The sequence below is a fragment of the Mastigoproctus giganteus genome, chromosome 13 (genome assembly GCF_048544385.1).
Source record: "Mastigoproctus giganteus isolate SK-2022 chromosome 13, ASM4854438v1, whole genome shotgun sequence".
Lineage (NCBI taxonomy): Eukaryota > Metazoa > Arthropoda > Arachnida > Uropygi > Thelyphonidae > Mastigoproctus > Mastigoproctus giganteus.
Genome location: NC_143587.1, coordinates 13,045,797 through 13,067,417, shown reverse-complemented (window position 1 = coordinate 13,067,417; position 21,621 = coordinate 13,045,797). Strand labels below are relative to the sequence as shown.

Below are 21,621 nucleotides of genomic sequence, written 5' to 3'. Positions count from 1 at the left end.
ATAAAATATAATACCACAGAGTCCCTTGCAACCCGATGATGAAACCATTGGCAATGAATAAATTACAACCTGTCATTCTGCGCACTGCCAATTCACTCATTTCCAATTAATCCATTAGCAATGAATGGTTTACATTCATTTGGTTCTTTCGACAAGTCGATACGGTAGGTATGAAATTTTAATTTGCTTTCAATCGAGTAAATTATAATCGCTATCTTTCCACTCCATGTGGAATGGGACTGGTTCTAATCCGGTAGTGACAGGAGTTGTAATGGGCTGATTTTACACTTAGCCATTTGGTTTGTTTATGGCTATAACTGCATGGTGTTTTCTCTAAGAAATTTGGATTTTTCATCCAATAAACAGAACAGAAAAATCGACCTTAGTTGACTTGGCGCTCCAAAAAAAAAAAGGAAAAAAAAACAATAAATAAATAAATGTATTGCAATATCAAAGGTCCAATTTGCAGATTATAAGTGTCAATCCCAGTGAGAATAAAGATCCTTGAAATACTTCTTTAGAAAGTGAGATGGCCCATAAATCATATCCTATATTGTTATTTTATAGAAAGCGGTGATTGATCTTTGCTTTGCATTCTCAATATTCCATCACTAATTCTATTATTTTCGTGTCTGGAACCAGACTTCCATTTATTAGGGAATTAGACTCGCTATATTGTCAGATTCTTACTTCTCGCTTGTTTAGGTTTACCACAAAAAAAGGAGAAAATAATTCATAGAAGGAAATTTTACCCCTCACGGGTCACGGGGCCCTCCAGTTTAACCTAGCTATTATTAACGCGTGTTGCCGTAACTGTTCAATCTAAGAATACAGATGGGTGCACAGAAGAACATCTCCAGCCACGCACCTCGCTAAATGGTGAAAATAGAGGTGACCAGTTTGATTAAAGTTGTGCTCTACGAACAGGAAACAACTGTCTTAGGTTGGGTAATTTAGACTGCTACGACTATCACCCCGGGTCAATAGGTGAAAGCTATTATATAGTCACCCTCCTGAAACGTGCTTCATTTGCGTAGGTTTGTAGTATCAACCATTAAAAGTCCGGAAACGTGGAGTTCTGATCCAGGAGCCTCACTGGAAAAATAAATGATGGGCGTGTCATCTACCGTCAAAAATAACTACCGCGCCATGACTCATCATCTCGGCTAACTGCATCCGACCCAGTTGTGCGCGTTGATCTTATAACGTTATGGGACTCTTCATGTGCGTTATTGTAATGTTTATTCGATGAGATTGTTTACTCTTTCTAACTCCAGAAAAAGACAAAGACGTTACGTGCGAACATCCTTGAGAAGAACTAGTACAACGTTTATCGAGTTAGAATAGAGACAGAAATAGAGACATTATTAACCACATTAAAAGGAAAAACAAAAAAGGCCCATAAAACTTCATCCCGTCCTAGTATTTCTCAACTGCAGCCGACGAGAATTGAACCCAAACTCTCTCCGCAAAGTATGAGGGAGTAGCGACGAGTCCCCACTAGTAGCGAAACGAATAGCGACGCTATTCATTTCGCTACTAGTGGGGACTCGTAAACCAACAGGGGCCATAGCAATTATTCTAACCGTGAGAGATTCTGTTACTTCAAAAAGTCATAATACCTCTATGTTGGCAAAATTCCCCGTCAGGTCTGGAGGCCTCATTTTAGGAAAGATGTAGAGCTGCTGGAACAAGTACAGAGAAGGGCAACGAGATTGATGAGGGGAACAAAGGGTTTCTCTTACCAAGAAAGACTTAAGTTCTGCAAATTGCATCGTCTGGAGACTAGGTACTTGCGAGGTGATCTAATTGAGGTGTAAGACCTTGAATGGTTTCAGCGAGATGGGACTCTTCCTCTTGCTCATATTACGCACCTCAAGGGGCATAAACTCAAATTGAGGAAAGAAATTTGTAGAATAGATGTGTAGAAATTTTCCTTTAGCTAGCGAGGGATTGCTGAAACAAACTTCCATCTGTTTTTGTGTCAGTTGATAGTTTAAATAAATTCAAGAAAGAACTGAACAAGCTTTTGAAGCGAATGGGTGGATGAAATGGGACGGTTTTTTTTTTTTTTTTTTTTTTTTGCTAATGCTGTATAAGCTTGCTTTCTTGCATCATATGTTTCTATTAATGCTAATACTAAGTCTAAGATTGAATCCCTCGATGTCTACACCACACAGATGAGCTCAAGCATTAGAAGCAGTTGCGAGGATTTTTGGAGGATCCGATTTACAAACTCGACAGGTAAATTAGCGCCCGAACAATGTTCCCATCTAACGTGCGCATCCTCTATAACTATCTTAATTTGGACTGTGAGAAACTATGTGTCAATGATGTATACAGAATTGATATTTTCCACCGGTGTTACCATGCTGACTTTCTGCTGTTGTTGTTGTTTTTGTCGTTGGGTTTTCGGAGCATTAGCAACTAAGGCCATATTGCTCCGTATATGCTGTCTGTAAATTGTGTATCTTCTGTGTGGTCGATCTTCTGTTTTCTGGATGAAAAACCAGAAGTTCCAGGAATAAAAACCATGCTACCCTCGCCTGACACCGAGTAACTCAGCCATGTTGTGAAAAAGGCCCATAAAATCCTCCCGTTATCGACGGAACTCAAACTCAGATCGTTTCCACCAGGTGTGGGGAGGACGGGTGATTCTTTCAACTGTGCTACCCACGAGGGCGCTGACTTTCTGCACACATATGACAATAATCCAGTGGTCAAGATGATAGACGTTTGCAAACGAATCAGTCTATTTTGGGTAGACGAGGTGTTATAAACAAAAGTGTAGAAAATGAATACGAAGAATCGCTGAAATAAATATCTACACTTTGCAATTCTTAATATAATTATCCCTTATTTCATTGTAACACATATATAAAAATGTTTGTAACAATAAACCGTCACTTATTTGCGTTTTGTAGATGTCATCATAACCCATCTTCACTATTCGTTATCGTAATATCGTAAGATCTTAATCCCATAACGTATTTATAATTCTATACTTCCTGTTGCTTTATAATTTATATCTCCCTGGTACGTGCTGTTATTGAGGGGCAAAGTTTCTAACTTTAATTGAATTAAATTTAAAAAAATAATAAGTCGGAGAACTTTGATAAAAAAAAAAAAAAAATCAACCATATTAAGGTTACCCGAGAACAACCTCATTTACTGAAGTGTGTTGTATCTATATTGTATGTGTTCACTGGTCGGTTTGCTTGTTTTTCTACCTAAAATCCGAGTTTCCGGGAGGAAAAACCATGTTACCTCTCCTGAGACCGATTAATTCAGCCGCAGACTGTAAAAAGTCTATAAAAGTTCTTCCTGTTATTGAGGGATTCAGACTCGGACCCTTTCCACCAGCTGCGCGGAGGACGGCGATCGTAACCACTGTGCTCCCCTCGAAGACAGGGAACTTGATAATTAAGTTCCAAGATTGAATCCATCGGACGCATGTCAGAGACAATGTAAACAGGTCCATAATGCAACTTTCTAGTTGACCTACGCGATTGCTTCCTACTGAGTCATTGCGTATCGTAAGTCGTTCTCACGTAGTGTTGTTCTAGAGTTGTGTTATTCAAGGCGTTGTCATTATGTTAAGCGATGGAACAAAGAGCGAACATTAAAGTTTATTTCCAGTTAAAAGAAATGTGACAGAAGAACTGGTAGGGATCTGCTCAAAAGTGTTTAAAAATGTTTTCAAAGTTGTATGAGCAATGCATAGCTGCTCAAGGCTGCCCAAGCTTAGATGTTAGATAGAATTCTAACATCTGGTTTTCTTTAAATTGACTGGGACTTCATGCTTAATTTTCAAACTTGTATAATCAGGTATACAATGAATCATAGTGTTTTGTGGAGGGCACCACCGGTGGCTTCCCACATCTGCGCTATACAATGAATCAGTTAATTCATATTAACCATCTGAAGTTGCACAGCATCTAGTCAAAGAACGTAATCAATCTTGTTATTCTTGCATTTCTATTCGCCACATCTAACACCAATCTTCATTTTGTAGTTATCGAAGCAAACGTTGATCTCGCCTTTCTAGGTTCATTACCCCAATCTTTTGAATACGCATTTACGAGTACGTGACAGCCAGATAAGAGATACTTCTAAAATTGATAATACGCGTAACGAACAAACCGACAGGCTGAAGAATCATTTATAAACAACCAGGAAATCTTTGCCCTACATAAACATGCACACAAGGAAGAAAGCAACCATTTACCATTTAAACTGTGTTCACAATGACAGCAAACGTGATGTATAAGAGGAAGACATCGTACAGATGAGTTCAGCTAGAATGAATGGACATTTTAGATCTCATTTCATTATTCATACTCTGAGAAATCTAAAGATCATAGTTTGTTTGTTTTTTTTATTAAAAGAATCATAATTTTGGAAGGGGTCTAAAGACTTTTTTGGAGGTCGATATGCTTGCAATTCATCTCAAAATTAGTCGGACATCAGTTATTTACAACAAATAGATATTAATTTAGGACGAAATACCTAAGATAATGTTGGATAAATCTTCATTTATCTCTCTTGCTGAATCGATGATTTGGCAATATTCAAAAACCACGAATTTCATTGTCCGTTGTCATAAATAAAAAGATTAATCCAATTTGCAAAAGTCCATTTACATTTTAATAGTCATACTTAGCATTTACTTTAGAACCCCGTTACTTGTAATTTTTTCCACACTCCATCCCTCGTGGGTAGCAGAGTTGATAGGATCGCTGTCCTTTCCACACCGGCTGGGAAAGACCTGAGTTGGAGTCCTATCACGGGCCAGATTAGCATGGCTTTTTCTCCCGTAAACTCGGGTTTTTCGTAAAGGAAACAGAAAATCGACTCCAGAACATATGCAATTTACAGACAATATACCAAACAGACAATAGACAAAATGGCCTTAGTCGCTGATGCTCCTAAAACCCTGAAGGCTAACACAAAAGAACTAGACATGATCTTACTACAAACAAGTTAGTTAATGTACGCAATGCTTTACATTTTAGACGAGCTCGATGTTTTTAAATTAGAATGATTTTTTTTTTCTATTTTTCTTTCTTTGATTATTAGAAGTGAAAAGTAAAAATAGTTATCCCCTTATCAATTAATTACTAATATTATAACTTTATAGAAATAAAACTCTATACGTTTATGCACTTTAAACTTAGCCATTAAGTTTAATTATAACTGTGTAATATTTATTACTATTCTCCCGTATACACTTTTTTCGTAATACCCCACCAGCATCTACTGCCGTATCTGGATGAAGTTGTACACTTCAAATTAACTAAGAGACTATTGAACTCTTCATGCTTCTTACTTTAATTTAAAGTATAATATTGATGCAATTGTGAGAGTTTTTCTTCTTTCCTGCTTCTGAAGCAAAGTATGATTCTTGATTTGGCGTCGGTATATTAAAGGCATAAAGAACCAACATGTGTGTTGGGGATTCCTTAAAACCTCAGTGGTGCTATATTCACTTACCTTTTTGTATAATTTTTCCGAACACGGACTTCCCTCTCAGAAAATCGACAGTTGGACAGTTCCACCTGTAATTCCTGAACTGGAATTTACACTCGGCTATTGACATACGAATTCCTTTAGCAATGGCTGAAAGAGATCCTGGATTTTCTCGAAGTAGCTTCTTCTGTTTTCTGCGCAGATGCACGTAAAGATCTGGATTTCGATTACTGGGAATGTCGTTGCTTCTTGCTGTTTGTAGAACGAGATTATGTGGGTATGCCGAATGGGCGAGACTCCTAACGAAAGGGTAAAACAAAAATATGAATTAGAATTCATCTGCTCGAAAATCTATTTGCAAGCAATAATAAGCTAATTTAGTAACAGATTAGCAATATTTACATCAAAAGAAGTGTGTTTTTAACGGAAGACAACGAGTGGTCAAGCGCAGCAGAATGCGCGTTTGAGTCGACCGCGGTTCAAGTTCATGTCACTGCTAAATACGGTTAACGATTACATTCATTGTTTAAAAAAATATCAGTTACAGAGAGAAAGTCTTTATTGCAACTGTATATAAGGTAATACTGTATTCTATAAGTCCTTCAAAGAGAGCCAAGGGTTCACAGGATAGATTGTAAAATGCACATATATGTTAAGTTCACTTAGATATAATCTAACAATTAATAAATACAGTAAATGAACTAAAATAATTTTTACTATTAATACAAGACAGAGGAGCTCATAACATAACGGTTCTTTGGGAGGCACTACAGACTCAGCTCCATATCACGTTGCCTCCAATATGGGTGAGTGTTCATTAAAGCAGCTTGGCGGGTTCACCTTTATCAACACAGACTGCAGAGGACACCTATGATTTATCCTGTATCCTATAAATGCTTGGTGGTTCCAGAGTTGAACGTAGTCCTGGAGGTGGAATGTGCTAGTAACACGTGTCCCATATTAACCATAGACGTTTCCAAGGCTGTTATCTTGCTTCCCAGTTCGCCCATTTTAATAACCACAGCTCAATTGCCAACAATGGTTTTATTGTCGAGGAGTTCTAAACTATTCTAACCTAGTAGTCGTACCAGGGTATAAAAGAACATTGCCTTGAGAGAAACTATGAGAAACCATAATTTACAACATTGCGCTAGTAATGTTATAAGTTATGGGCAGGGAAAAATCAGAAAGCTGGATACGTGAGCGCCTATTTCAATCTACATGAAATAGCTTGTAATTAGTAATGTCCTCCTTACTGCCTGGAAGTATGGAGGACATTATGCAACGTGAACAAACCAGAGGGCTACATTGGCGATGACACATGTATCGGTGTAGATTGTATTAAGAGTTTATCGACTGAAAAATTCTCTCAACGTCAAGTACAAGGCAGGCCGGAAGAAGATACTCCTCTATCGGGACTGACGACTTTTCACGGACACCTTCCATGCTGAATGGGTAGTATCTATACATCATCCAAAGGAGGAAGAGTCATCCATTGGTGACAAGGCTGGATAAATCTGCTTATTTTGTTTGGACAACTTCTTCTACAAGAATGATAGATCCAAAGTGCATTACCATATATCCAGGCCTCTAGTGGCTATCTTTTGATGAGGGCACCTTTGTGGCATGGTTCTGGTCTTCTCATCATCCTTTAAATGTTCGGGAAAATTGGCAAACTAAAGAAGGATTAATTCCTTAACTAGGTTACCTAATATTTTAATAGGACAGTGTAGTAAAGTCACTAACAATTATTAATATTGCAAGGACTTCCTAAAACAGTTATACTGCCTATCGATTGCTTTGTTAGTCCACTGCTGGCGTGTTCACTATTTTCAAATATTTACCATCATCCCTGTTCGTCAAAGTATTTGGAAGCTTGCATTCTTCACTTTACAAGTGAATGCCTCAATGCAAAGGTTGTCAAAAAAAAAAAGCCCCGAATTCCTCAATCAGAAAAATGTTTACCCTAAGGTTTTGGCCAGCGGCCATTTCGACCGGGATGAAATTCATTGTCCTTTCTAACAACTGGTATATTTTAGGTATTTAACCTTTCAAGTAATGTTTTATTACACATTGAAAAACTTATTATAAAGCTATGGAGGTGAAGACACCCTTTGTATGGCAAATACGCCCCACTTATTAGTGGATTTTTTAATAGACGAAAAAATTCATCGAAAGTGATGATTTTACGTGACAAAAATTCCGCAGTCATGTACTCTCCCGGATCTCCCATCGAAGCTGCAACTCGAACAATAATGAAGAACTATTATTGTGTCACAGAGAATTTTTTGTTCGAAAGTTTGATTGATGTCAAGCCACATGAGTAACACCCTAACCACTTAAGTTCTGTGACACAGACGTATGTCTAGACATCGCAGAGGTGGTTTTATTTTCCTTCAACTGACAAGTGTTGTTATATTTTGCTGCAGGGTGGTCATTATAGTCGGCGAGGTGTGAGAATGTTATACAAACCTCACATCAGGCAGCACCCTTATCTTGTCACTAAAATATGTAATATTCCAGCAATTGGGTAGAAATAAAGTCAACTATGATGAATGCGCTAAAATAGATTATATTCGCTGCAAGTAATACGGTACAACATGCCCTTAGAGACCTAAATTAAAAAAAAAAAGATATATATTAATAAATTAAGCATCGATTTATGTCATAAGTATTAAATTGCACCCTTGTATAATAAATTTAACATTTCTTAACTGTTAAAATAGAGCACTTGTTGAAATGAAACAACGAATTCTAAAAAGCAGCACGTGATTTGTGAAGTTTGCCACCTGGTGTGCAAAAATAAAATGTGAAATATATTATTATTAAAATTTATGCTAGCTTAGGTTGTGAGTTCAACCATTATTCACTTTACAGGATTTAAGTTCAAGGAATATGAATTTTTTGGCTACACGTGTAGATGAATAAACATTAAATTTAACGCTACTTAAATAAATAGTAAACGTTGACCTTTATCATGAGGACTGCTTGAAAAGATTAATTTCTTAAAAAGTACAAGTCATTGCTCAAGTTCCAAATTAAAAAAGGCAAAGCAGTGTGTCGTAGAATATCAAGGATAACAAGAATATTCACCTTCAGTCAGAACTGTTAGTTAAAGACTTTCTCATAAGATGATCTTAGTTCAGTAGAGTTGTACACCCATCCCCAAATGCTAGAGCAACTGGGCTAATGATGTAGAAGAAGAACAAAAAGAAGAAAATCTTTATTCGACTGTTATGTGTACATGGTAACCCCATTACATATATCGGTCATATAAACACAGATATAATATATACCCGCCACGGCCAGGAGGTCAGGGGCTTGACAAAGGTTAAGGGACAACATAAAAATGTGCATAACAAGTAGATGAGAATGATATCTAACATCAAAACGTGTTATAATTTAAATAAATATACAATATGTAGCTGGAAGTATATACAAGTTCTGAGAGTCAGAATACAAAGGTATACAAACGTACGTTTGAAAAAAATATTTACAAAACACATGTATGCTCGTAAGTCAGCATATTTCACTGATCTCACGTGTCACAGGCGTGCAGTAAGTTTGTCTGTATGCAGTTTCTTCGCATGTTCATGTGCAAAAGTTCGTCAGTGTGCATGAGAGGTGCCGTTCAGCGCCTTAGATGGCAGATTGGAGAACATCATTTGGAGAATAGACATCAGGGGGCCATACAACAGCAAAACCAGTTCGGCTAGCGAACTTCTGGAGATCTATTCCGATCGTTTGCAGGACTTGTATTATGGGAAGTACTTGGCCTGGTAGAAATCGGTCGCAGATCTTCAGCCTGCCCTTCTGTAGCTGAAGAAGAGGAGTGGTTCTAAGGGTAGGTGGCACATGCCACTGGCATGTCCCAGAAGTCAGGGAAGTTGATTTTTCCAACCAGCATTTTGACAGTGGCGGCAATTCTCCTCACGCAGATCACTTGAGGTAGCCGTGGAATTTGAAGTTGAGCGGCCACGCTAGTGGTCCTCTGTTGGGAGGGGAAGCGATTTTTGTGGGTTGTCCACTTCAGCATCCAGTATTCACTGGCGAGGATGGGTTTCATAAGAGAAGGTGCAGCAGAGGCCCGTATTTCGGGGCATACAGAACAGTGTAGTGCTCTGAAATCCAAATACAACAGGAATTCGCCATTCGTGGAGTTGAGTTACCAAAGATGTCCCCAAACTGCAAAGTTGAGCATGTGGGGAGGTTAGGTTTCCGACTCCACAAAATATTTTTGCGTAAAATGTATCTTATCACTGTATTAATACATCTTATATATGCTGACGGGTCGTTAATTGTGCAAGTTGTGCTCTAAATAGAAATTTAATGGTTATCTGATAGGGTTTTAGGCGCATCAGCGACTTAAATAATGTTGTTAATGTTGTTGTTCTTGGGTTAAGTTAATTAGTACCATAAAATCTACAATCCATCATAGGAATAAAAGTTCTTCCGGGATAAAAAAAATCCTTCCATCATCACGGGATTTGAATCCATCCTGACCTGTGATAGGATACTTACAATCACAGCGCGAACTGCGAATAGTCGAAACACTGTGGAGGTTTCAAAAACTTGACAGTGAATAAGGAAGCTGGAGGACGGCAAGCAGCAAATTGCAAAGTTCTCGGCTTTGCCGTCTATTGTATCATATCAGAACATTCGCTGTTAAAAGAACTTCTAAATAAACATTTTCAAAGTTTTGTTAGGTTTCTCCGATTTTTTTTTCTTTTTTTCATTCGTAGCTAACAACGCAAACAGTTTGAATAAACATTTTGTCCTTGGAACTATTAGTGATAGACCTTAATTTGCAAATTACATTAATAAATTGCAATTTCCGCAATGGGTGTTTTCTGACAGTAAAAAAAACTCGCAATACAGAAACCTCGCAATACAGAAACCTTCAACGAAAGTAATTTGGAACAAGGTACGATAAAATACTCGTACACGCATGAAAATAAAAATCGATTGAAAACTTATTTTATTCATTTTTTATGACATTTTAACCGATCACTGAAAGACACGTTGTTTACAAGACGAATAGTTTGAAGAACGTTGACATACATGTTCTGCATCTTCGAATCTTCAAGGACGCTAATATTATTATACATACTGTATTATACTACTTTATAGTATTTTCTGGTTACTTCTAAGGGTGGAGAAAGTTTTGGAGGATTTAAGATATTTAAACTTCCCGAGTATTCTGGAAAGTTTCGAAGATAACCGCAGTCGGTAGGAAAATATTTACTATTAGATATATCTCAAATGTTCACTGCATCTCTATTTAAATATTTCTCACAAAATTCTGCAATAATAATAATATTTTTATTGTTAATTACCTTTGTTCATTAACATATCGTCCTGTTACAATTAGCAGACCATATCAACACATCAAACAGTTCTTATAAACTTTACTCTGCATTTTCTCTATGCCCTTCTTGATATTGCGGGTTCGCCACTTGTGATCGTACGAAGTGTCCGCTATAATCTCGTCCTATAAATTTGAGAGAGTAGGATGATTCCATAACTTAATCCAGTTTTTCATCCCATAAAATATGCAATCGCCCGGCTAACACAAAATACAGACACGATAAAACCATATGATCTAGTTACTATAGTCAAAACAATCGACGTAACAAGAACGAAGAACCAACTTTTTAAAAATAATTTTGTATAATAAGAGTTAACGAAACTGGCAGCCATGCGGCTAGTACAGTTGGTATAGTTACCGTCCTAACCATACCGGGTGGAAAAGGCCTGAGTTCAAAACCCGAATGACGTGAGGAATTTTATGGGCCTTTCTCACAATGTGGCTGAGTTAGTCAGTCTTAGGCGATGGTAGCAGTGTTTTTTTGTCCCGGAAATTCAGGTTTTTCGTCCAGCAAATAGCTGTGTTGCTGTAAAGTTTTAGGCGCATTTTTAGCAACTTAGACCATATATAATATGCTTGTAAATTGTGTGTTCTCTGATCGATCTGCTATTTGCTGGACAAAAAATCCGAATTTCCGGGAGGAAAAACCATGTTACTCTCGTCTGAGACTAACTAGTCTCAGACGAGACTAACTCAGACGAGACTAACTCAAAGGTCCATAAAAATTCCTCCAGCCATTGACTGGATTCGAACTCAGGTCTTTTCCACGCGGCGTGGGGAGGACAGCGATTCTACTAATTCAGCTACCCACGAGGGCCAGTAAACAGCAAATGGACAACAAAACACATGCAATTTACAGACATTATGTAGGGCGCAATGTTGCCAAAGTTAAGCGCTTAAAACCCTACAACAGCAAGAACTAGGTACTGGACAAAACTGAATATTAGTAGTCATCCGTGACAGCATAGCAGTTTCACCACTTGTCTCTCCTTTGGAGAAGTCTGGGTTCAAATCCTGTCAGCAACTGGAATTCTTAAACACTTCCTTAATCAGCTTGTAGCCCGATTGGACTAGGGTTCCAGGTTTTTCGATCCGCACAACCCGCAAATCTGGCCCTGAACAAACATTCGTACAGACATAATACACAATGGCTCAATATTGCCAAAATACTGAAACGCCATAAAATTAACAACATAACAGCACGTGATAAATATACAAATGATAAAGCAGGTTATAATTTTTATGCTAAAATTACCAAGGTATGGAATTGGAGTGGTCAGAGTAACATTTGCAAAGATTGCAAAACGAAGACCAAACGTTGGTGGATCAGCCTGTTGGAAAAGCTTTTAAGATGCCCAGAGCCCGACCACAAGCAGTATATATCCAATTAAGGGAGTTTGAACCAGGCCATGGTTGTATTCCGTGAAGCTGGAGGGTCCACCCTCCAGCTTCACGGAATTGGATTTATCTCTCTGAGAAGGATTAGAGATTAGGTTTCTTCATTTTTGGGATCTTATTTATTGGGATTTATTTAACATCACACATCGCCAGATGTGTGAGAAAACTGTTCATTTTTCCCAGATTATTTTTTCCATAGTCGGTTCGATACTTCAAGAAGGATAAGTAATTTTCTGTAATTAAAAGCATGAGTATAGAAGGAGATATATTACAATAGTGAGTTGTTCATATATTTTCCTTTAATTATTTTATATATTAGTTTCGGGCCTAGTTTCGTTCTTCTTTTCTGGAAATTGGTTAAGTGATATTTAGCTAAAAGAATCGCGTAATCGGCTCTGTGATAATTAATAAATTTTTCCTTTTGCATTATGTATTTAATCATTTTAATCTGGATTTTTTTCTAATTGTTGTTTTGGAACACATGATTTCGGGACCAAAGAGGACTTTACACACCAAAGCGGTGTATAAAGTTTTGGTTAAATGAGTATTGCCAAAACAGGAAGAATAACGCTTTATGAAACAGTCTTTTGTAAGCATGTTTGGAAATGTAGTAGAGGGAAGGACAGTCGTTCGAGAATATGACGCCTATATCATGTATTTCATTGGTGCTTAATAACCCTTGCAGTTCTACACTGTAACCATACTGAATGACATTTTTGCGAGGATCTTTGTAAGAAACCACCTTGCATTTATTGATATTTATTCGTCAGGTGTGCGTAAATCATATCAACCCAGTTACCGCGATAAATTTTTCTTGACAGTAAATTGCCAAATGGCAGCCAAGTTGGTGGCCACGGACCCTCCCGGACGAAAGTCACGGTGATCTTGAGTCAGAATTGGATTGAAGTATGCAGAACGTTTACTTTAAACAACTGTATCTAGGATTTTTGCTATGCTATTAATGAGCGTTATTGGATAATAGTTATTGGCAAAGAGTTTGGAACCACTTTTATGTATTGGCATTATGTAAGCTTTTTTGAAGCAGTTACAATAAACACTTTCTTTTAAAGATTTGTTAAAGATATGTAACAGTGGAACCGTTAAATTATTGTAGCAGCGTTTCCAAAATATTTGTGAAATACCGTCAGGTCCCTTGGCATTATCATTTTTAAGTGATTGATGGCAGACTCTAGGTCGATAAGATCAACATTAATAATTACCACGAAGTCGTTGTGCTCAACTAAATACAGGTAATCGGGCGTGTCTTTAGAAACTGCACAGAAAACCGATTCAAAATAATCTGCAAATAATTGGATTATTTCGACAGGAGTTTACGCTTTTACATTATTAATATAAAGAGTGGTATGGTGTGGGATCTGTTATCTTTAATCGAGCAAAATTGGTTTCAAAAAGGGCGAAGGCCATTAGCTTTGGATATATTTTGTATCGATTCAGAATAATTTTTCTTTTGTTGCGTTATCATTTGTTTGATTTCTTTACGCAATGTTGAGAAACGTTATTTGACAGTATCTGAGTTAGAATGTTGAATTTTGCAATGTGATTTTTCTTTAAATCTCAGTTTACTTTTCAGTTCGTTATTGAACCACACGGGATATTTAGTTGTGCTTTTAAATATAATGGGTGTTGTTTTATAATATTCTGTACAATTTGCATATAAAGTTGCATTGTTTGTGAATTGTTCATTTAGTACGTTATCCCAATTAACCAATTTTAATTTAGAATTGAACTTAAGCCATTCTGCCTTAAAATACAGGTAATCTCTAGAAGACAGAAAATTTCTAGTATTGTGTTTAAGTTTATTATTGCTATTACTCTTACGTACATTTATGCTCAAGGTCACAGCTTTATGATCAGAAGAGAAAATACCTTCCTTCACTTTATAATTCAACTCTTCATAGGAGAAAATTAGGTCTAATGTACTCCCTTTCCTTGTTGGATTTTTGACTTGTGATCTTTGTGGACTTTTGATCTTCAGTAGAGCAAGAAGGGACACCAGTATACGACTATTACATCTGGCTCTGTAGTAGGCAGATATAGATGTAATGAAGATTGGCGAGGGATTGTGTTTAGTGGAGGTTCTGTCTGGGGGAATGATGGGTCAAGTTTCTTTCTTTTTATTAGGTGTGGTCAAGCCCAAGTGAACGAAATGTTCCTGTTTGTGTTCAACAAAGGCGTATAAATAGAACAGCACGATATGAGCGAAATCTCTTATGGTGGTCACTCACCCGCCAGTCAGTGGCCACCCGCTACTGACTATTCAGGCTAATCTCATAGGTGGTCATGCTACATCGCAACTGTATTTAGATCTGTCCCTTTGCAATATCTCATACCACTAATGCATTAGACAGTTTCTCTGCAATGTCGACATGTTTTCCCAGCTTGCTAGATTCCCTCTACTGAGTGTCCCCTACTGAGGACATCTGAGATACGATGGGACGGCTAAGAGGTGTGCCTCAACCAGCCAAAACCACAGTCGTGGAGAAATATTCCTCAAAAGGATATCAGACATATTTCTGACTCAATAGCCGCTTGCTTCGTTGCCATAGTTACAATACTGCATATTGATGTGCGTTTTTTGGTCCTCTGTGACAGCATAATGGTTTCGCCATTACTTACTCGAAGAAGCCTTGGATTGAATTCCGTCATAGAGACTAGAAGGAATTTCATAACGAAACAGGCCTATGCGCTCTGGATTCATTGAGGAATTTATTGTAGCTTAAACACAGAGCGTACAGATAAAGCAGAAATATATGAGCTTTCGGCTATATGGTAGCCTTCATCAGAATTAAAATACATGAATGGCAGTTGGAATGAAGATGTGCACTGCCAGGTGCGTGAGACGCGAGGTTTAATTGTTTGTTGACGTCTGTGGCTGTGACGCATGATGACGTGGCCAGCGCTTGTCCAATGACAGAACTACTGACTCTGTGATCGGGTTGACTTGGCAACCACTGTTCCTGTTTAAGGATTTATCCGAAGATTTTATATTTAACGATTCCAACCAGGTACGCTTTAGGTAATGGTGGGATCTGTCTACCACCACGACATCGCGGTGTGGGTCGATGTCGTGGTGGGTTGTCCAGACATGTTCGGCGATAGCTGAGTGTTCTATATCCGCTAAACGGATCGCTCTTTTGTGCTCCGAGAGACGTTTCTCGAGTCGACGTCCAGTCTCTCCGAAGTAGCAGCTAGTGCAGTCACGGCAAGAGATGCGGTAGACTAAACCGCTCTGCAGAAGGGTGGGGACAGGTGTTTTCACGTTGGAGATGAAAGAACGCAGTTTCCTGCCTGGGAGCTGGATGCACTTTATTCCGTGCGTTCTCAGGATTCTGCCGATCTGTTGTGACAGGTTGGGGTAGTATGGGATGAATGCCCTTGTGGATGGCTCGTCACTGTTGGTGTTGTAGCTGGTCGTCACGATGTCACGTGTCTGTAGATCACACCTGTCGAGGACGTCAATGGGGTAGCCACACCTCGTAAGGTCTACTTTGACCCTAGTGACCTCTTTGCGTCTTTCATCAGCGGAGCTGGAGTGTGTCCAGGCGCGAGTAAGCAAGGTTCGGGCCGTGGAGAGGAGGTGGCCTCGCGCGTGTGCTGACCGGAAGTTGGTAAACTGGCCAGCACACATGGGCTTACGATAAACTGTAGTCCTCAGGTATGTGCCTTCACGTCGGACAAGTGTGTCTAAGTATGGTAAAGAGTTGTTCGACTCCAGCTCAATCGTGAATTTTATGAAGGGCGATAGTGAGTTGAGGTATGATAGAAGTCGCTGACCTGAGTCTCTAGGGATGACCACGAACACATCGTCAACATAGCGACACCAAAAGGCGATGTGATCAGGTGCGTGTGCAAACGCACGTCCCTCTAACTCCTCCATCACGATGTTTGCTGTGACTGAGCTGACCGGGGAACCCATGGCCGTGCCATGTATCTGCTGGTAGACTGAGTCATTAAATATGATCGCACCCCCTATTAAGCACAGTCTGAGGGCGGTGGAAATGTCATCGGGTGTGAGACCAGTTCTTTCGTTGAGGGTTCTATCATTGTCCAAGAGTTGTTTTGCACAAGAAATGGCAAGTTCCACAGGGATGGAGGTAAAGAGCGATATGACGTCGAACGATGCCATAACTTGATTCTGCGAGATGGATACAGTGCGAATCCTCTTTATGAATTCAACACTGTTGGAAACGGTGTGGGTGGTCTTGCCAACCAGAGGAGAAAGAAGTCTCGAGACAAATTTAGACAGTTCGTAAGTCGGTGATCCACAGCAGGATACAATTGGTCTCAGTGGTGTGTCTTCTTTGTGCACTTTCGGTAGGCCGTAAAACCGTGGGATCTGACATCCGGAAGCACGGAGGTGATTACGGGTTGACTGTGTGATCGTCCCTTGTTTCAGCCAACTGTTGACGAGGATATTCACCTCTGATTCCCATCGTTCTAAAACTCTGTTGGGGTTGATGGTCAGGGGTTTGTATACAGTAGTATCCCGTAAAAGTAGTAGCGCTTTCGCCATGTAATCAGTGTGATCCATTACAACCGTACGGCGGCCTTTGTCTGCCGGTAGAATGACGATGGACGAATCCTGTTTCAATGCCTTGAGGGCAGAGAACTGTGTACGGTTGAGGTTAGAAGAGACGGGGCGAGCACGGTGTAGAACTGCTGCAGTCTTCAAGCGGATTGTGTTGGCTACATCTTCTGGGAGGCGTGATAAGCTGGCTTCCACACCTAAGGCGATGTCGGTGATCGGCGGGTGCTTAGGAAGAACGGCAAACGTCATGCCAAGAGTCAATAAGTTTACTTGGTCCGCAGATAACTGTTTGCTGCTTAGGTTCAATACGAAGTCCGTGGAATTAGTGAGAGGGGTATTACATTGGCTGCGCAATTGACGGGATTCATTAATCAAATTACAAAACTTACGTTTCTGTCGGGTACAATAAAGATCTGATTCTCTGATGGCCTGGTGACATAAAGTGTTGACCACATCGGTGTAAACGGGATCGGGAATCAGAGTCTTAAGGTCGGCTAGTAGGGTTGCCTTGCTCGCTGAAGCACGTTGTATGTCATGATGGAGGCAGCCGATCCATATACGTAGGGTTTTGAGGCCGAAGTTCCGACAGGCACGTCTCATGCGCTCATTAGAAAACGGTTGTTTGTAGCGAAACCCTTTCGGTATAATCTCGTTAGCTTTGCACCTATGCGCAAACCTCAGGTGTTGTCTACTACGGGCTATGAAGATAAAATCTTTCTGTAGTCTCACGACCATGTCGTATGCTGGTTGGCCAAGAATAGTACGAACATAACGAAACAGGCCTACGCGCTCTGGATTCATTGAGGAATTTATTGTAGCTTAAACACAGAGCGTACAGATAAAGCAGAAATATATGAGCTTTCGGCTATATGGTAGCCTTCATCAGAATTAAAATACATGAATGGCAGTTGGAATGAAGATGTGCACTGCCAGGTGCGTGAGACGCGAGGTTTAATTGTTTGTTGACGTCTGTGGCTGTGACGCATGATGACGTGGCCAGCGCTTGTCCAATGACAGAACTACTGACTCTGTGATCGGGTTGACTTGGCAACCACTGTTCCTGTTTAAGGATTTATCCGAAGATTTTATATTTAACGATTCCAACCAGGTACGCTATAAACACCTGAGGTTTGCGCATAGGTGCAAAGCTAACGAGATTATACCGAAAGGGTTTCGCTACAAACAACCGTTTTCTAATGAGCGCATGAGACGTGCCTGTCGGAACTTCGGCCTCAAAACCCTACGTATATGGATCGGCTGCCTCCATCATGACATACAACGTGCTTCAGCGAGCAAGGCAACCCTACTAGCCGACCTTAAGACTCTGATTCCCGATCCCGTTTACACCGATGTGGTCAACACTTTATGTCACCAGGCCATCAGAGAATCAGATCTTTATTGTACCCGACAGAAACGTAAGTTTTGTAATTTGATTAATGAATCCCGTCAATTGCGCAGCCAATGTAATACCCCTCTCACTAATTCCACGGACTTCGTATTGAACCTAAGCAGCAAACAGTTATCTGCGGACCAAGTAAACTTATTGACTCTTGGCATGACGTTTGCCGTTCTTCCTAAGCACCCGCCGATCACCGACATCGCCTTAGGTGTGGAAGCCAGCTTATCACGCCTCCCAGAAGATGTAGCCAACACAATCCGCTTGAAGACTGCAGCAGTTCTACACCGTGCTCGCCCCGTCTCTTCTAACCTCAACCGTACACAGTTCTCTGCCCTCAAGGCATTGAAACAGGATTCGTCCATCGTCATTCTACCGGCAGACAAAGGCCGCCGTACGGTTGTAATGGATCACACTGATTACATGGCGAAAGCGCTACTACTTTTACGGGATACTACTGTATACAAACCCCTGACCATCAACCCCAACAGAGTTTTAGAACGATGGGAATCAGAGGTGAATATCCTCGTCAACAGTTGGCTGAAACAAGGGACGATCACACAGTCAACCCGTAATCACCTCCGTGCTTCCGGATGTCAGATCCCACGGTTTTACGGCCTACCGAAAGTGCACAAAGAAGACACACCACTGAGACCAATTGTATCCTGCTGTGGATCACCGACTTACGAGCTGTCTAAATTTGTCTCGAGACTTCTTTCTCCTCTGGTTGGCAAGACCACCCACACCGTTTCCAACAGTGTTGAATTCATAAAGAGGATTCGCACTGTATCCATCTCGCAGAATCAAGTTATGGCATCGTTCGACGTCATATCGCTCTTTACCTCCATCCCTGTGGAACTTGCCATTTCTTGTGCAAAACAACTCTTGGACAATGATAGAACCCTCAACGAAAGAACTGGTCTCACACCCGATGACATTTCCACCGCCCTCAGACTGTGCTTCACAGGGGATGCGATCATATTTAATGACTCAGTCTACCAGCAGATACATGGCACGGCCATGGGTTCCCCGGTCAGCTCAGTCACAGCAAACATCGTGATGGAGGAGTTAGAGGGACGTGCGTTTGCACACGCACCTGATCACATCGCCTTTTGGTGTCGCTATGTTGACGATGTGTTCGTGGTCATCCCTAGAGACTCAGGTCAGCGACTTCTATCATACCTCAACTCACTATCGCCCTTCATAAAATTCACGATTGAGCTGGAGTCGAACAACTCTTTACCATACTTAGACACACTTGTCCGACGTGAAGGCACATACCTGAGGACTACAGTTTATCGTAAGCCCATGTGTGCTGGCCAGTTTACCAACTTCCGGTCAGCACACGCGCGAGGCCACCTCCTCTCCACGGCCCGAACCTTGCTTACTCGCGCCTGGACACACTCCAGCTCCGCTGATGAAAGACGCAAAGAGGTCACTAGGGTCAAAGTAGACCTTACGAGGTGTGGCTACCCCATTGACGTCCTCGACAGGTGTGATCTACAGACACGTGACATCGTGACGACCAGCTACAACACCAACAGTGACGAGCCATCCACAAGGGCATTCATCCCATACTACCCCAACCTGTCACAACAGATCGGCAGAATCCTGAGAACGCACGGAATAAAGTGCATCCAGCTCCCAGGCAGGAAACTGCGTTCTTTCATCTCCAACGTGAAAACACCTGTCCCCACCCTTCTGCACAGCGGTTTAGTCTACCGCATCTCTTTCCGTGACTGCACTAGCTGCTACTTCGGAGAGACTGGACGTCGACTCGAGAAACGTCTCTCGGAGCACAAAAGAGCGATCCGTTTAGCGGATATAGAACACTCAGCTATCGCCGAACATGTCTGGACAACCCACCACGACATCGACCCACACCGCGATGTCGTGGTGGTAGACAGATCCCACCATTACCTAAAGCGTACCTGGTTGGAATCGTTAAATATAAAATCTTCGGATAAATCCTTAAACAGGAACAGTGGTTGCCAAGTCAACCCGATCACAGAGTCAGTAGTTCTGTCATTGGACAAGCGCTGGCCACGTCATCATGCGTCACAGCCACAGACGTCAACAAACAATTAAACCTCGCGTCTCACGCACCTGGCAGTGCACATCTTCATTCCAACTGCCATTCATGTATTTTAATTCTGACGAAGGCTACCATATAGCCGAAAGCTCATATATTTCTGCTTTATCTGTACGCTCTGTGTTTAAGCTACAATAAATTCCTCTAGAAGGAATTTCTTTAGAAATTCCTCAAGTCTAGCCACAGTCTGATTGATGAGAAGACTTTGTCAATCGGGGGCTGTAGTTAGCTGATCTCAGACGGAGGGAGTTGGAATAGGGTTCCCTGTGAGATATTCTTATCAGCCAGCATAACATGTAAAGCAGCCAGTGAACCTACTGTACTTCTACAGACATAATACAAAAGGCGCAATGGGGTCTAAGTCGCTGATGCGCCTAAAAATCAACTGCTTTTCCGATTATTAGTACGTAGAATACAGTATTTTACATCCATATAAGATTAATATCTTCTGATGTTTCCATAATTTCTTGACTTTACTTTTATCTATTTTTATATAAAAGCTAATAAATCAATCTACAGTTTTAGGATTGGGATTTTTTTTTGATATTAAGTACTGCATATATGCTTATGAGTATATATATACTGTATAAGACTTTATATGAGAGAAGAGCATGAAGAGAAAGGTGTGACTTTTCAAAATGGGATGGGTTAGAATTGGCTTCCTCAGAGGTTGCAGAATATAATACCAAATTTGCAGATTACGGAGAGCAGCCAGCACTAAGTAGTGCCCCTTCAGGACGACTTGACTTCATGGATAATCAAGTGGAAAGCATGTTTTAGAGCTATAAAATGCAAGGTTTTGCACATAGGAAGCAATAACCTCGGAATAATTTATAATGGACTGTAGGGACTGAATAACAACAAATTGAATTAAAAACATCAGTGCAATGCAGATAGGCGCTGATAATTGACTATACTGTCCTGATCATTTATCGAACAATTGCTTTTAGACATAAGAGTTATACCATGTTTCTTTTGTTTGAGGAAATTGTAAAATCTCAATTGGAATACTCAGTCCAGATATAGACGCCACACCTAAAATTAGACATTAAAGTTCTTGAAAAGGTCTAAAGACGGCAACGCCTGATGAGATGGGCAAAAGGGCGTCCATATCAGTAGCAACTTAGAATATGTGTTACGGAGCTTGGTAATTACCAAGCTCCGTAGTGTCCTGGTATAATTACCAAGGTCCGTATCCTACATATTCGAAGTAGGTACCTTAATAATGAAATATTTTAGTTCGGGACAGTAATCTGAAGTGTATGTTAGTGTTCTCGTTATTTACGAAGGATTTTAATGTAATCGCATCAAGACTCTTCGTAACTAATTTATATTTTCCAGTATCTTTG

General features: G+C 40.3%; 1 protein-coding gene across 1 annotated transcript in view; it reads right to left on the bottom strand.

The window, feature by feature from the left end:
- The window catches only part of LOC150075772 (protein Wnt-1-like), a 62,977-nt gene that overhangs the window by 19,908 nt on the left and 21,448 nt on the right, over nucleotides 1-21,621 (bottom strand). The window contains exon 2 of the mRNA XM_090387103.1: nucleotides 5,494-5,768. Within this exon, the coding sequence (XP_090243229.1) occupies nucleotides 5,494-5,768 (275 nt within the window). The remainder of the gene's footprint in view (nucleotides 1-5,493; nucleotides 5,769-21,621) is intronic.